We start from the raw sequence: 17,374 nt of genomic DNA on the forward strand, positions 1-17,374 counted from the left end.
AGAGAAAATTATAGATTGCCCCTCTGCGGAATTTAAAATAAATAAACTTAATGACTAAGTAATTGACGTAACTTACTGAGTAACTTAACATGTAAGTAACTTAATAACTAAGAAACTGACTCAGCCAAAGTAATTGACTCAGCCATGATATCTCTGCATGATTCGGCCTGCTATTGAGTTCATAACATTACACCCCTCCTGGAGAAAGAGCTTGTCCTCAAGCTTGAAGATCAGGATGCTTGCCAAAATGTTGCCATATCTCCCCAAGTAGTATTTGTGGCATCCGCGTCAACCCATAGGATGACATAAGTGGTGTAAGCGTTGCAATGTAACACCCCGGACAGAGAGATTGTGGTATTTGAAACCCTCCACTAGTTCCCCCACTTGGCAGAAAGTTTCCTTTGAAAATTAACAAATTTATTTTATCCAAGTACTATACTGTGGTAGAAGCACCAATAATATTCAACATATATTCTCCACCTCGGAGTGCATTTTTTGCTCCTTTCCTTTCTTCTTCAGCCTCATTTTCACGTTCTTTCCAACTCTCATATGCATGGTTTACTGTTTGTAGCTCATGCCTGCAGATCGGGCACGAATTATACTCATCCAGCCATTGGAAATAAATTCTTGCAAGGCAACTCCTGCATCTTGTCATCTATAATCAAGTTCTTCCTGCAAAGTGCACATTTTGTCTCTCTCCCTAGCATCACCCAGATTTTAGGTGTGACTGTGATGACTGGAAGCCTTGCAACCATCTCTTTTGAGGTTGGAGGTGGCTTCTTTGGTCTAGCACCAATTTCCTGTAGTGAAGCTTCAATGACAGAATGAATGTCCTGCAAACCACTGATTTCTTGCATAGTTTTTACCAACTCTTCCAACATTGCAGAAGTAGCATCAGGACCAAAATCGTTTGTTCTATTACTCTCCCCATGGGATTGAGAAGACTCAGCAGTACTAACCTGCTCTTGTGTGGTAGCAAGAGTTGTAAGTAAATTCTGTGCCACGAGCCATCCAGGTGGCCGGGGCTCAAGTCCAACTGTTAAATGTCCTTCAAACAGAAATATATAATCTCTGTGCAGAGTATTTGGTGTGGAGTCTGAGGCCTGGGGTCCATTCTCTGTCTCATCTAAATGTTCAAGGACCCTAGCAATGCATGCTCCCATTTGCTCCTTTTGTGAAGACTCAGCAACAATGCGTTCTGCATCTTCAAAAAGCCTCAAACCTGCATGCCAGAATCCCGTTGGTGTACATCTAGTCTGCAAGATCGTTGCTGCCCGACAAATTACAGAATAAATGAATTTATGAAGTTACGGAGAAGAAGAAGAATAGGTTTCAAGAAGAATGGATTGGATCAAAGACACGGCTTCTTCAAAAGTCTGTTTCTTCCCTAGCTGTCTCTGCAGCTCTTGCAATTTTTGCTACACAGAATCTTCGGACGCCATTAGTTTTAGCTCACTTCTCCTTCTTTCCTGTAGCTTCTCTAGTGTCTTAGAAAGGGAAGTGAAATTCCAGAGAATAAGAAATGCAATTCCGACACTCTTCATGGTCATAGCGGAGAACCAGTATGGAAGTATTGCACCCACAATCAACCCAATGAAGACTTAAGGTGTCAAAACATCCACTGTGGAAATTTTAGCACGGCTCACAAAGGCACCAAAGAGAGCCAAAGACACCAGGGCGGCTGAACCAATGGCAAACCCCCTTCCAATAGCAGCAGTAGTGGTTCCAGCGGCCTCAAGGGCAATAGTTATTTCGCATATCCTATGACTCATGCCAGCCATCTCAACAATACCTCCAGCGTTGTCACTAATGGGACCATATGCATCAATGGCCACACCAGTAGCAATGGTGGTCCAGCATTCCAAGAGCTGCCACTGCAATGCCATACAAGGCAGCAAGGCTAAAGTTGACAAAAATGCTGACAGCAGTAGCCTCTTTGAAATAATTAACTTGTATATACACCTTTAATTGAGCACAAGCTGAGAGGACTGAAACAACATCAACCCCATCTAGGTTAACACCTTCAACTGGCCATAAGCCTCTTTGCCCCTTCTGAGCATACCTTGCAATCCTTCTAATCCAAGAACCCACATTTCTTTCAGACATTTCATTAAAAATAATAGTTAAAACTTCCTTGATCCCATTATCAATGTCATTCAGATCCCTCCAACGCATTCCAGAAATTCCAACAAAATTTCCAATAAAGGCATGCTGTTCAAACTCATATAGACCTCGCTATAGAGAAAAACCAAGGATATTCTCCATCACTAAAACCCAGTCTCTTGAGAAGCTTGTATTGTCAAAAAAAAAAATTGAAATAGAAAGCCTCCCAGGAGTCCTGTGTTATGGTCTTGGGTCAAGTACCTATGCCTTCCGCTCTTAGCAGGCCGGTCTTTTGGGTAGTATTGGCTAGGTGCTCAACATTAGGTATCAGAGCATGCGCTACGCCGTGAGTTCGAATCCCCGCGGTGTGAGTCCTAAGTGGAAGGGGTGACCTAGTAGAAACTAGAGTGGGTCGTCGCTAGAGTGTGACCGCCGTGGTCATCGGCTTATGAAGGTGGGTGTGATGTTATGGTCGTGGGTTAAGTACCTATGCCTTCAGCTCCTAACATGCCAATCTTTTGGGTAGCATCGGCTAGGTGCTCAACATTCTGATCCAAAGACCCACACATAGCCAATAACTGAAACAGCTTGTACCTTTGAGAAAACATTTGCTACCAGAAACCCAAATGCAATATGCAATTTTTGGAATTCTCTGTTCCTGATTGCACATCCTGCTGTTGATGCCATTTCTCCCATTGTGGTCGCCATTTCCTTTTCTCCAATTTTTTATCCGCTCTGCAGTCAGCCGGAATAAGAGAAACCGTCGGCTGTTTGAGAAGTTTGGGAAGGAGCTTCGCTATTGCTTCATATAATTCACAATATGAGGTACCCCTAAAGCTAATAGGGCTTTCGAACTTCAATCTCTAATTATTTTTGAAAGTAGAGTTGAAGTCCCAGTCCTGAATCATGGTGATCTCATCCAGGATCTTCTTGCCGATGACCTTGATAGGGAACGTCGTGCCATCAATGACGGACATGGCGTAATAAACCTTGGCGAAGGGTCCCTGGCCAATGAGCCTGCCGAGCTTGTATTTTCTGAAAAAATTGGGTGTGCCGGCGTCGAGGACATTACAGTCTCTATGGGTCACAGAATCAATCGACCCCAAGGAAAGTCCTGAGTCCCGAAGCTCTTCGTCTCTGCTATTGCTCTCAAGCTCGCTTCGGATTCTCCTTCCACCACGGTAAAAATTTCCACTTCGAAATGAAAATCTTTGGATTTGTTTTACCTTCCTGTTCGTATAAACTGCTAATGATGAACAATCAAAACTACTGGGAGAAGATTTTTATGCCTTATGATGAAGGAGAGCCTGACCTGTTTCGGTGAGTAGCAGCAAGACATAGCCAAAATTTAGCATGGGGTTCCTCTGCTCTAAAATTTCCAGTCTCAATTTCTGGAAGAAGGTTAGGTTTACGTGAACAGGGAAGATTTGAGGACAAACCCAAATTTGGCAGTTCTGATGCAATTTGAGGTCCAACGATGGGCAGCAATTGTTAATCTTCTAGAGCGGTGACCTTCCCCTCTGAGGCCTTAACGTGATGCTTCTCGATTTCTAGAAATGTCTCAGACATTATACTGGAAGACTCATACATTTCATTCCACAATGTTGAAACCCCTGTGTGTATTTCTCCCAATAAAATGGCAAACCATTTTTCTCGGGACAAAGCATCGCTCATTGTGTTCCCGCTCTAATACCACGTTGTTAAGATCCCGAATCTAACACAACGATTCGTAGGGAAGAAGAAGAGAAGAAAAGAAAATAAAGGTAAAGGGAAACTTGAAAACCCTAGGTTCATTAAGGAGAACACACACACCCTAGCCCCTTAAGGAGAACTCAAAACCCTTTGTTTAACCTAAATTCAGACTTGTCACTTTTCCATTCCTTACACCCCTAAATAGAGATCACATAAAAAAGGTTCAAGAGAAAATTATAGATTTTCCCTTCCACAACATTTAAAGTAAATAAAATTAATGACTAAGTAATTGACTTAACTTACTGACTAAGTAAATTAACAACTAAGTAACTTAATGACTAAATAACTGACTCAACCAAAGTAATTGACTCAGCCATGGCATCCCTGCATGAGTCAGCTTGCTATTGATTTCATAACAGAAGTTTGTAGAAAGGACTCTGGAGAATCGTCGACATTAATTCTGCCTTAAGTGTCAATACTAGTGGCAGGAACTTCGAGAGGAATTCCATCAAGGGCAATGGTAGCGAGAAGTCAAGGAATGGAAGAAGCAAGTCCACATTTGGAAGGAATGTGGAGTGGATGAATTTCAAAAAGTCAAGTCACATAGAGAAAAACTGCAGAGCACCGAAGAAAATGAAAATAAAAACAATGCTGCAAATTCGGTAAGTGAATAAATACAAGATGTTTTACTCTTGTTGATTGGTAGCCCTATTGACTCTTGGGTATTTGATTCAAGAGTTTCTTTTCACACCACTGCACATTGTGAGATCATGGAGAATTATGTTGTTGGAGATCATGGGAAGCTATATCTTGCTAATAGAGAACCTTTGGATATTGTCAGTACTGGTAATGTCAGTTTGAGGATGTGAAATGGGACAGTGTGGAAAATTCACAAGGTGAGACATGTGCCAAAACCTATGCATAATTTGATTTCAATAAGGGCAGCTTGACGATGAAGGTCATAATGTGACTTTTAATGGTGTTACCTGGAAAGTCACTAAGGGAGCCATGGTTGTTGTACAAGGAGTTAAAACTGGAACTCTTTACATCACTTCCAGTTGCAATGACATGGTTGCAGTTGCTAATGCTCTTGCTAATTCTAACTTGTGGCATTATAGGCTCGATCACATGAGTGAGAAGAGAATGAAAGTGCTTCAGTCACAAGGGAAACTACCAAGGTTGAAAACTGTAAATAATAGTATTTGTGAAGGTTGTATTTTCAGCAAGCAGAAAAGGGTTAGCATTTCTAAGGCTAGAAATGAGCAAAAGACAACAAAATTTAAGTTGATTCACACAGATGTGTGGGGGCCTTCAACTGTTACTTCCCTTGGTAGTTCTAACTACTATGTGACATTTATTGATGATACAAGCAAAAAGGCATGGGTTTATTTCCTAAAAAATAAATTTGATGTCTTTAATACATTCAAGAGATTAAAAGCAATGGCTGAGAATGAGATATATTTGAAGGTGAAGTGTCTGCAGTAAGATAATGGGGGAGAATACATAGATGATGATTTCAAGTGGTATTGTGCCGATAATGATATCAAGATGAAGAAGAACATTCCTGGAAAACCTCAAAAAAATTGTGTGGCTGAGAGGATTAACATAACTCAAAACGAGCGTGCTAGGAGCATGAGATTACATTCATGATTGCCAAAGATGTTCTGTTCTAAAGCTATTAGCACCGCTGCCTATTTGATCAACAAATGTCCCTTGTTGGAAGATGGGCTCAAGTCCACAAGTCAAGGCTAGTAAGTCCACACATCTAAGTAGTGGTATATGGGTAAAATAGGATGCTTTCGATAAAGATGGCATAAAGATGTAAATACATGTTCTGTTTATGCCTCTTCTGTTATCATGTTGTAGTCCTAAGGGCACTGTAAAGCTATAAATAAATGCATTGGCTAAGAGGAGATTTCCAACATTTCATAAAAAAAGGCTCTACGAAGGAATTAATGTTGTAAAAAAGGCATCACAAAATTTTACAACTAAGAATTTTCCTCTTGATAAGTGTTTCCATGAAACATGAGGCAATAATGGTCCCTGGAGACATATTTTTATTAGAAATACTTTTCCAACGTTTCCTGAAAAAAATGCACTAACCAAGACTAATAGTTGTATAATGTAATATGTTTAAGAAAAAAATTGTGTTACCACAAAAAATTTCTACAAAGAATTTTCAGCTTGAAAAGTGTTTCCAGTAAACATATGATCCCTGGAGATGTATTTTTACTAAAAATATTTTTCCACTATTTTCTTGAAAAAATCCACTAACAAGGCCTTAAGTTGTAGGAGGTAAGTTGTTTCAGATAAAATTATCACACCATATAATTTTCCAAGTACGAATTTTCAGCTAGAAAAGTGTTTCTAGGAAACACGAGGCACTGAATTTCCTTGGAGACGTATTTTTTCTAGAAATAATTTTTCAGCATTTCCTAAAAAATACACTAATAATGCCTTATTGTTTTAGAAAGTAATTTGTTTTTAAAAAAGGCCACATCACAAAATTTTCATTGTAGAATTTTAAGCAAGAAAAGTGTTTGCAACAAAAATGAGGCACGAATGGTCCCTTGAGATGTAATTTTACAAGAAATACTTTCCCTACATTTCCTTGAAAAAGGTACTAACAAGGCCTTATAGTAGTAGAAAGTAATTTGTTTAAGCAAAAATTTCCTTACGACAAGTTTTTCCTGGTAAACATTTTCAGCTTGAAATTTTTTTCCTAGAAACATTAGCTACTAATGGTGCCTAGACATGTATTTTTACAAGAAATATTTTTCTCACTTTTCCTTAAAAAAATGCCTTAACAAGGCCTTTTGGTTGTAGAAAGTAATTTCTTTCAACAAAAAATTCCTTACCACAATTTTCCTAGTAACAATTTACATCTTGAAAAGTGGTTTAAGGAAACATGAGGCACTATTGGTCCCTAGAGATGTATTTTTACTATAAATTCATTTCCAATGTTTATTGAAAAAAAGACACTAACAAGTCCTTATTGTTGTAGAAAGTAATTGGTTTGAGCAAATGTTACCTTACCTCAAAATTTTCCTTGTAATAATTTTTAGCAAGAAAAGTGTTTCTGGAAAACATGAGGCACTAATAGTCCCTAGAGAGGTATTTTTACTAGAAATACATTTCCTTCATTTCCTGAAGAAATGCACAGACAAGGCGTTATAGTTGCATGAAGTAATTTGTTTTATCAAAAATTGCACAAATACAAAATTTTTCTCGTAGCATAAAAAGTGTTTTCAGGAAACATGAGGCACTAATGGACTCTGGAGATGTATTTTTACTAAAAATACTTTTTGCAATGTTTCCTTAACAAATGCACTAGCAAGTCCTTAAAGTTTTAGAAAATAATTTTTTTAAAAAAAACGTCTTACCATAAAATTTTCCTAGAATAATTTTTTTGCTAGGAAAGTGTTTCCAAGAAAAATGAGGTACAAATAGTCTCATGTGATGTATTTTTATTAGAAATAATTTTCCAATGTTTCCTAAAAAAAGGCAGTAACAAGGTGTTATAGTTGTAAAAAGTAATAGGTTTAAGCAAATATTGCCTTACCTCAAAATTTTCATTGTAATTATTTTCAGCAAGAAAAATGTTTTAAGGAATCATGAGGCACTAATGGACTCTGGAGACGTATTTTCACTACAAATACTTTGCAACATTTCCTTAACAAATGCACCACCAAGGCCTTATAGTTGTAGAAAGTAATTTGTTTAAAAAAAATTCCTTACGATAAAAATATTCCTAGAATGATCTTTTTCTTATACATTATTTATAGGAAACATGAGGCAAAAATTGTCACATGTGACGTATTTTTATTAGAAATAATTTTGAAATGTTTCCTGAAAAATGCCTCTAACAATACCTTATAGTTGTAAATTGTAATTTGATTCTGAAAAAATTGCCTCTTCGGAAAATTTTCCTAGTAAGAATTTTCTGCTTGAATAGTATTTCCAAGAAACATGAGGCACTAATGGTCCTTGCAGACGTATTTTTACTAGAAATATTTTTTTCCAAAGTTTCTTGTTAAAAGACAAAATAGTAGTAGCAAGTAATTTGTTATACCAAAAATTGCTTTCCAAAAGAATTTTCCTCTAAAGAATTTTCAGCTTGAAAAGTGTTTCTAGGAAACGTGAGCCACTAATGTTCTCCAAAGACATATTTTTACTAAAAATACTTTTCCAATCTTTCCAGAAAAATGCATTAACAAGGCCTTATAGTTGTAGAAAGTAATGTTTCTTCATTAAACATTGGCAAACCACAAAATTTTCTTGGTAAGAATTTACATTTTGGAAAGTGGTTCAAGGAAACATGAGGCACTAATGGTCCCTAGAGATGTATTTTTACTTGAAATACATTTCCAATGTTTCCTGAAAAAAGGCACTAACATGGCGTTATAGTTATAGAAAGTAATTTATTTCAACTAAAATTGCCTTACCACAAAAATTTCTTGCAAAGAATTTTCAGCAAGAAAAGTGTTTCTAGGAAACATGAGGCATTAATGATCCCAAGAGATGCATTTTTACTAGAAATACTTTTCAAAAATTTCCTTAAAAAATGCACTAACAAGTTGTTATAGTTGTATAAAGTAATATGTTTCAGCAAAAATTGCCTCACCACAAAATTTTTCATATAAGAGTTTTCAACTTGAAAAATGTTTCCACCAAACATAAGGCATTAATGGTCCCTGTAGATGTAGTTTTACTAGAAATACATTTCCTACATAACAAGACATTATAGTTGTATAAAGTAATTTATTTTAGCAAAAATTGCATAACTACAAAATTTTCCTAGTAGCTTAAAAAGTGTTTCCATGAAACATGAAGCACTAATGGACTCTGGAGAAGTATTTTACTAAAAATACTTTTTGCAATGTTTCCTTAACAAATGCACTAGCAAGGCCTTATAGTTTTAGAAAGTAATTTTTTTAAAAACACCACTACAATAAAATTTTCCTAGATTGATTTTTTTGTTTGTAAAGTGTTTCCAAGAAACATGAGGCACAAATAGTCTCCTGTTATTTATTTTTATTAGAAATATTTTTCCAATGTTTCCTAAAAAAGGGCACTAACAAGGTGTTATAGTTGTAGAAAGTAATTGGTTTCAACAAATATTGCTTTACCACAAAATTTTCCTTGTAAGAATTTTCATCAAGAAAAATGTTTCCAGGAATCAGGAGAAATTAATGGTCTTTGGAGACGTATTTTTACTACAAATACTTTGGCAATTTTTCCTTAATAAATGCACCACCAAGGCCTTATTTGTTTAAAAAATTGCCTTACCATAACAATATTCCTAGAATGATTTTTTTATTATAAATTGTTTACGGGAAACATGAGGCACAAATTTTCACATGTGACGTATTTTTATAAGAAATACTTTTCAAATGTTTCCTAAAAAATGCCTCTAACAATACCTTATAGTTTTAAAAAGTAATTTGATTATGAAAAATTGCCTCTCCAGAAAAATTTCCTGGTAAGAATTTTATGCTTGAAAAGTGTTTCCAAGAAACATGTGGCACTAATGTTCTCTAGAGTTGTATTTTCACTAAAAATATTTTTCCAACGTTTCCAGAAAAATGCATTAACAAGGCCTCATAGTTGTAGAAAGTAATTTTTATTCATTAAACATTGTCTAACCACAAAATTTTCTTGGTAAGAATTTAAATTTTGGAAAATGGTTCAAGGAAACATGAGGCACTAATGGTCCCTGGAGATGTATTTTGTTATGGAATCCATAGTAGGACGAGTCATCCAGAGGCGACGTGGAGTTGGTGATTCAGTGGAACAACCAAGTACCATAGGATTATATGTCTATTTTATTTCATAAGTCGTTAGCATGTAAGCCACAATGGCAAGATTGTAAAAACATTCAATTGCGCCCTTAGCGTGAATTGATTTAAGGGAACTTACGCAATGAAATTAGGTAAGAATGATTTCAACCTAACTAGGATCAGCGTTCTCCTCTAAGGACCCCAAGATTGGCGTTCTCCTTGACAAACCCAAGGTTTAGGCATCCCTTCGATGAGTCTGACTCTACATCTCCAATCCTTCCTTCATTCCCTCCCATTCTCGGCAACATAGGTCAACCAGGTAAGTCCGTTAGGCCTGGTTCATCCCCTGTTGCCCTTGGCGATCCTTCCCTTCATCGAGTGACGAGGTCTATGGTTAGGGACCACAACACGTTGGTATCGGAGCAGGTAATATATGAGGGAGTCTTCGACCCATGAGGATTTGTTGGTAAGAGTCACGGAAATGGTTTACACCAGACCGGAGGAGATTGAGGGCCGACTAGCAGCATTGCTGGATAGTTGAATCTCTCAAGTATACGAGATGATTTCAGGAAAAAAAACCAACCTCGAGAGAGGGCACCTACAAATGGACAAGGAGCACATCACATTGGACGCACATAACACACTGGATATGGGGGAAATTTCAGTCCAAGCAATTGGGCGGTCCCAAGGTACACTAAACTCTATTTTCCGGGTTATAATGGGGTTGACGGCCCTTTAATTTCGTTATATCACTGTGAAATTTTGTTTTATAATCAACGAACGGCTGAAATAGACAAAGTTGGGTTGGGCGCATTCCACATGCTCGATGAAGAGCAACTATGGGGCCATCAACTTGAGTTGGAACATCCTGGCATAGAATGGGATGAATTTAAAGAATTGTGCACCATACGGTTTGGGTCCCTTGCTCAAAGCAATCCTTTGGGCGATTTAGTACTATTATGACAGACGGGTAATGTCGCCTAGTACCAAAAGCAATTTCAAGAGAAATTAGCACGAGCCAGCAAAGTGGTACGAGTGGACCAACATGTCAGTTTGTTCACGGCTGACCTCACCGAGTCCCTCCATTTGGAAGTGGAACTACTTGGGCCTACGGATTTGACCAGAGCAATGAATTTGGCTAGAGCCTTGGAAACCAAACAGAAATTTCAAACTCGAAGACCTATCTGGCAAGGGGGAAAGAACAGCTCGGCAGTGCCTACCATAGCACCACCGTGGCAAAGAAATACTGCTACCACTACTTCTACAACACCTAAACCTCCTCCATCCACTCCAGCATTCATCTGGAAATTAAATCGGTCTGAAATGGAAGAACATAGATCGAAGGGGTTAAGTTATAATTGTGATGAGCAGTACACATTCAGCCACCAGTGTAAGAAACTATTCTGGTTAGAAATGAAGGATGAGGAAGAAGCAAAAAATTCAGAAGTAGAGCAGCTCGAGGTTGAAGAGCCTGCCATTTCTTTGCACACGATCACAGGCCTCCAGTCTACCACAACCATGCAAGTTTGTGCTGTAGTCAACGAGCAACCCCTTTTAAGTCTTGTGGACTCCGGCAGCACTCATAATTTATTGAGTTTCATGGCTGCCAAGTTTTTAAAACTTTCAATTCAAACGTGGCCTGGAGCTTCAATCTCTGTTGCAAATGGGGAAAAGGTGCCTAGTTATGGGATCAGCAAGGAAGTCAGGTTTACTATTAATAATCATCAATTTTCTGTGGAGTTTTTTATCATCCCACTGGCAGGATTCGATATGGTTTTGGGGGTTAAGTGGCTCCAAACATTAGGGCCCATCTTGTGGGACTTTTCAGCATTGATGATGAGCTTTGAAGTTGGCAACTACAAGGTTACACTACAAGGATGTAAAACTGAGGTGCCAGTGCATCTATATGGACTTCAGCAACACACCCCGGTGGACAGAAATTTAGACAACTTGATGGATCACTTCCAGGACTTATTTCTGGAACCTATTACTCTACCGCCACTAAGACATTGTCATCGTTGGATCACTCTGAAGGCTGGGTGCAAAGTGGTGGTTGTGAGACCATATAGGTACCCCCACCTCCAAAAGGATGAAATTGAACGTCAATGCCGAAACATGCTGAAATGGGGTCTCATCCGGCCAAGTAAGTCTCCTTTCACCTCGCCAGTTTTATTGGTAAAGAAAAATGACAGTACTAGGCGCTTTTGTGTGGACTACCATGAGTTAAATGCCAAGACCATTAAGGACAAGTTCCCTATTCCAGTTGTGGATGAGTTATTAGACTAATTTCTTGGAGCAAAAGTTTTCACAAAGTTAGACTTGCGCTCGGGGTATCACCAAGTCAGAATGTACCCTCTGGATATAGAGAAGACCGCATTCCATACTCACCAAGGTCACTTTGAGTTCATCGTCATGCCTTTCGGTCTCTCCAACGCCCCTTCTACATTTTAGGCACTAATGAACGAGGTATTTAATGACTATCTCCGAAAATTTGTGTTAGTATTCTTTGATGACATTTTGATCAACAATAAGTCTTGGACTCACCATTTAAGAGACTTACGTCTGGTGTTCCAACTTCTTCGGACACATCATTTATAATTAAAACGTTCCAAGTGCTCATTTGGTACCAATCAGGTGGCCTATCTGGTCATTTCATTACAGCCACAGGGGAAACAGTGGATTCGGAAAAGATTGAAGCAATTGTGCATTGGCCACCACCGTACCATATTTCAGCATTGAGAGGATTTTTGGGCTTAGCTGGGTATTATAGAAAGTTTATCCACAACTATGCCCCACTAGCTGCTCCTCTATCCAATCTTCTCCGCCGCAATACCTTCCACTGGAATGATAGCACTGAAAATCATCCCAAACACTCAAGCAAGCTCTAGCATCAGCTCCGGTACAACAGTTACCAGATTTCAAAGATCTGGTAGAATGTGATGCCTTAGGAGGAGGGATTGTGGTGGTGCTTCAACAATCCAAGCACCCTATTGCCTATTTCAGCCGTTAACTCTGACTTCACCATCATAAGCTACCAGCCTATGAACGGGAACTCATTGGCCCAGCCAAGGCCGTCCGCCATTGGCGACCTTATTTATGGGGATGCTTTTTTCTTATCGGCACAGACCACTACAGTTTGAAGTTTCTGTTGAATCAACGCATATCAACTTCTCCCCAACAACACTGGCTTAGCAAGTTAATGGGCTTTGATTTTCAGGTGGAACATAAAGCGGGTGTTGAATTTATGGAAAAGTGAAATACTTCATTGACATCAATAACTTGTTGTAATCAGGGTACATGAACCTCTATTTATAATAGAGGAAGGTAGTAGAGTCCAATTACAATAAAACTACCCTTGTCCCAATTACACCCAAACTCTAACACTTAAAGATAAGTCCTAACACAATTAAATAACTCAATATTGATCAAAGACAAACATAACTCAAACTAAAACTCTTCTTGGTCATGACCCTAAGATAAAGATACTTTTGTGAGCCCTTCTTGATCTTTCAACTGATGTGATAAGGATGCCAGCTCATGGTAATCATTGTGGGTCCTACTTCTTATGAGCTTGGGCCCATCTTGTGGGCCTACCTTTCAATACTCCCCCTCAAGCTGGTGGTGAGAGAACAACATGAACTCCTAACTTGCTGCAAATGATGTATAGAATATTTTTGTATAAAATGGCACATCTTCCAATATGCCTTCATCTTCCAATACTCCCCCTCACGTTGTTGCATCCTTTATTGAGGCCTTATGGAAATCACTCCTAGCCGGTAAGCCATTGCTTCATACTCCAGTCCTAATGCTAGATGTAGGATACACTCCACTTCTATCGGTAGTGTGTCTATCGGCATTGCTCTAAAGTGTCTACCACCATGTCCCTCCATAGGACAACGACTCTCAAGTGGTAGGAGACATAAAAACCATTACAAGGGGGGGGAGGGATAACATAGATATAATTATAAGTTCCTCTGTCATGGACTTTCAACCACAAATAATTTTGATCTTTTTGATGGGGATGAAGTTCCTCCGTCATGGACTTCCAACCACAAATAATTTTGATCTTTTTGACGGGGATGAAGTTCCTCCGTCATGGATTCCCAACTACTAATTATTTTCATCTTTTTGACGGGGTAAAATAAATGATGACATGAGGCCACCTCTTCTTCTATAATAATGTCCCCAAAGAGACATAATAGTTGCAGCTGAATAAAACACGACCATCTTCCAACACATATAACACGAACGAAATAATAACCTTTGTAAAAGTACCCATGAAATAATCCGATATAAAAATATTTTCTTAGATGCACAAGTTTCATCTTTTGTGCTCCCCCTTTCTTGAATATTTTTGTCACATAAACTCATCCACAACATATGGAATAAAATACCTCTTTCTTGTACTTGTAGTTCTCCCCCTCAAGCTGAACAAAATATCATAGATGTAGAAATAAGCCCATATAACGTAGATGCATAGATAAGTCCTCAAACCAGGGATAAGTGAGATATTTTTCTGATATATCAACTCAAAAAGTGATGCAAAACAATGGGCATGAATTCGGATTTTTCAATACAATAGAATATCAGCATGACCTTTGATTCTTCCAATGCGAATATTTCTTTAAATATAGATCAGATTGACATGAAATTTTATTCGTCTGAACCTAGAATTAAATATATTTCATACAAGTATAACTTCATTTCATAAAATATAATTTTAAGAAGAAAAATAATCTGATATATTTTAGTCTCTATCATTTGGACGAATGAAGCACTGTTTCTACTTTTTTTTTTCCATAATGACCATTGATTCTTCAAAGATAAATATCTCCTTATAAAAAGATCATACCGAGGATTGGTTGAGTAGGTAAAAAAATAGACTTATGAATATTTATTTTGATATATAATTCTCCATATAAAGTATCTTTCTTGATAGCATAAAATACCTCAGAATTTGAAGTTTTCTGTTGCCGCTCGAACCTCATTTTCAATCTGACCTTTTCAGTTTCAAATATCGATTTCTATTTGTAGATAACTCAGATAAGAAATTTTTTGAATGGTTAAAAGAATAGATGTACTGATATTTCTTTTGATATATATTTCTTAATATAAATTCTAGTTATTGATAGCAAAAAATACCTCAAAATCTGAAGATTGCTATTCTTGCTTGAACCTTTTTGCAATCTGACTTGCGCTCATTCAAATATCAACATCTCTCTATAGATAACTCCTTTTGGAACAAATCATTTTTCCTTAGAAAGTAGAATCAAATATATTTCTGTCAATATATAATTTTCAATATGAAAAACTTCGTATAGAGGTAAAAACCGCAAAGAAATCTATGGGTATAGGGACAGAAAAAATAACTATGAACCTAGACTTTGGGTTTAGGGTTTAGAGAAAAGGATCACATTAAATCATAGAACCTGCTCTGATACTATGTTGAATTTATGGAAAAGTGAAATACTTCATTGACATCAATAACTTGTTATAATTAGAGTACATGAACCTCTATTTATAATAGAGGAAGGTACTAGAGTCCAATTAAAATAAAACTACCCTTGTCCCAATTACACTCAAACTCTAACACTTAAAGATAAGTCCTAACACAATTAAATAACTCAATATTGATAAAAGACAAACATAACTCAAACTAAAACTCTTCTTGGTCATGAACCTAAGACAAAGATGCTTTTGTGAGTCCTTGATCTTCCAATTGATGTGATAAGGATGCCAGATCATGGTAATCATTGTGGGTCCTACTTCTTATGGGCTTGGGCCCATCTTGTAGGCCTTCCTTGGTCATGTGGCTCATCTTATAATAATCTTAGATATTTGGGCCTTCCTTGGTCGTGTGGGCTTGATTTTATCTTTCAACAGCGGGTACTCTGAATAAAGTTACTGATGCCCTCTCCCGTCGTATCGAAGACCAACTGCATTTGGCTGCCATCAGACACACCACTTCTATCTTACTAGATTCCATCAGAGAGGAACACCAGCACACACCAAATTTATAGGAGTTGTCACAACAGATTGCTGCAGGCACTAAGTCAGCCCATTGGTCCATTCATGACCACATTATTCTCTATAAACAGTATATCTAGCATCCACTTCACGTTGGTAGCACTGGCTATCTCATCTTATCATGACAGCACGCATGAAGGGCTGCAGAAAACTCTTTAGCGCTTCCGAGAAGATTTTTATTGGCCAGGGATGAAATCCACAGTTGCAACGTATGTGGCTGAGTGTCTGGTGTGTCAACGGAACAAAGCTGATCATTTGAGTCTAGCTGGCGTCTTACAACCACTCATTCTTCCCACACAGGTATGGGCAGATATTTCTAAGGATTTCATTGAAGGGCTTCCGAAAACTTCGAGCAAATCTGTTCTCTTGGTGGTGGTAGACCATTTTTCTAAATATGCACACTTTATCCCTATGGAGCATCCGTATACAGTAACCACTGTAGCACATGTTTTCTTTGCCAACATTGTCTGCCGCCACGGTATTCTGGAATCCATCGTCAGTGATCGAGATGTGGTCTTTACTAGAATCTTTTGGAAGGACATTTTCAACTTTTGTGGTACCAAACTCAAATACTCCTCCACATATCACCCTCAAACAGACGGCCAGACTGAGGTGGTCAACCGCACCATTGAGATGTACTTGCGGTGTTTTGTGGGGGACAGTCCTAAAAAGTGGGTAGATTGCCTTCCTTGGGTGGAGTACTGCTACAACACTTCTTTCCACAAGACTTTACATGCAACACCATTCAATATACTATATGGTAGGGATCCTCCTCCCTTGCTCTCCTATGCTCGTGGGACTACCAGAGTGGATGCAGTGGACCAAGCTCTTATAACTCGTGGTCAATTGTTGGAATTCGCTGTCCAACACCTTCAAACAACTCAAGCCTGCATGAAGCACTATTATGATCAAGGACACCACGATATTCAGTACAATCTGGATGATTTTGTATGGCTCTACCGTCAACCTTATCGTCAAAATTCTATTGCAGGCACTCATCACAAGCTTTCTCCAAAATATTTTGGCCCCTTCAAAATTATCCAGCGTATTGGGTAGGTTGCATATAAGCTACAAATTCCTCCAAAGTCCAAGCTACACATTGTCTTTCATGTCTCCTTACTCAAGCCGCTCAAGGGTCCCACCCCCAATCTATTCCCACCTTACCACCGATTGAAGACGGTAAAGTTTCTCTCACTCCTGCCAAAATATTAAGTGCTCAACTGAATCATGGGCGCAGAGAAGTCCTAGTCCAGTGGACACACACAGATGCCACAAAAGCCACTTGGGAAGACCTAGATGTTTTCTAGCACGTCTACCCTATGTTCGAGCTTGTGGACAAGCTCTTTCTCCAAGGGGGGAGTGATGTTATGGACTCTATAGCAGGACGAGTCATCCATAGGCGATGCGGGTGAGTTGGTCACTCAGTGGAACAACCAAGTACCATAGGATTATATGTCTATTTTATTTCATAAGTCGTTAGCATGTATATGTCTATTTTATTTCATAAGTCGTTAGCATGTATATGTCTATTTTATTTCATAAGTTGTTAGCATGTAAGCCACAATGGCAGGATTGTAAAAACATTCAATTGGGCCCTTAGCGTGAATTGCTTTAAGGGAGCTCACGAAATGAAATTAGGCAAGAATGATTTCAACCTAACCAGGATCGGGATTCTCCTCTAAGGAACCCTGGATCGGCGTTCTCCTTGACGAACCCAAGGTTCAGGCATCCCTTCGACGAGTCTGACTCCACATCTCCAATCCTTCCTTCAC

At 38.4% G+C, this 17,374-nt stretch overlaps 1 protein-coding gene and 1 pseudogene across 1 annotated transcript; one reads left to right on the forward strand and one right to left on the reverse strand.

Moving 5' to 3' along the window:
- Window positions 1–433: 433 nt before the first annotated feature.
- On the reverse strand, window positions 434–1,442 carry LOC137963176 (E3 ubiquitin-protein ligase AIP2-like; annotated as a pseudogene).
- An 8,737-nt stretch (window positions 1,443–10,179) lies between these two features.
- LOC137963177 (uncharacterized) lies at window positions 10,180–11,861 on the forward strand. The gene is made up of 3 exons (XM_068810348.1): window positions 10,180–10,264; window positions 10,369–10,526; window positions 10,569–11,861. Exons 1-3 carry the CDS (start codon window positions 10,180–10,182, stop codon window positions 11,859–11,861), a joined length of 1,536 nt encoding a protein of 511 aa, XP_068666449.1.
- The last annotated feature ends 5,513 nt before the right edge of the window (window positions 11,862–17,374 follow it).

Source organism: Aristolochia californica, unplaced genomic scaffold (assembly GCF_029961685.1).
Source record: "Aristolochia californica isolate CCGP_79_NKW_82.1479 unplaced genomic scaffold, dmAriCali1.0.hap1 SCAF_4, whole genome shotgun sequence".
NCBI classification, from domain to species: Eukaryota; Viridiplantae; Streptophyta; class Magnoliopsida; order Piperales; family Aristolochiaceae; genus Aristolochia; species Aristolochia californica.

Bases quoted from the DNA above. Each gene is read 5' to 3' on its own strand.
- LOC137963177 (XM_068810348.1), top strand. From the start codon at position 10,180: ATGGACAAGGAGCACATCACATTGGACGCACATAACACACTGGATATG. The intron at 10,265-10,368 runs GTACACTAAACT...CGGCTGAAATAG, and splicing joins AGCAATTGGGCGGTCCCAAG to ACAAAGTTGGGTTGGGCGCA. The intron at 10,527-10,568 runs GTACTATTATGA...TAGTACCAAAAG, and splicing joins GCAATCCTTTGGGCGATTTA to CAATTTCAAGAGAAATTAGC.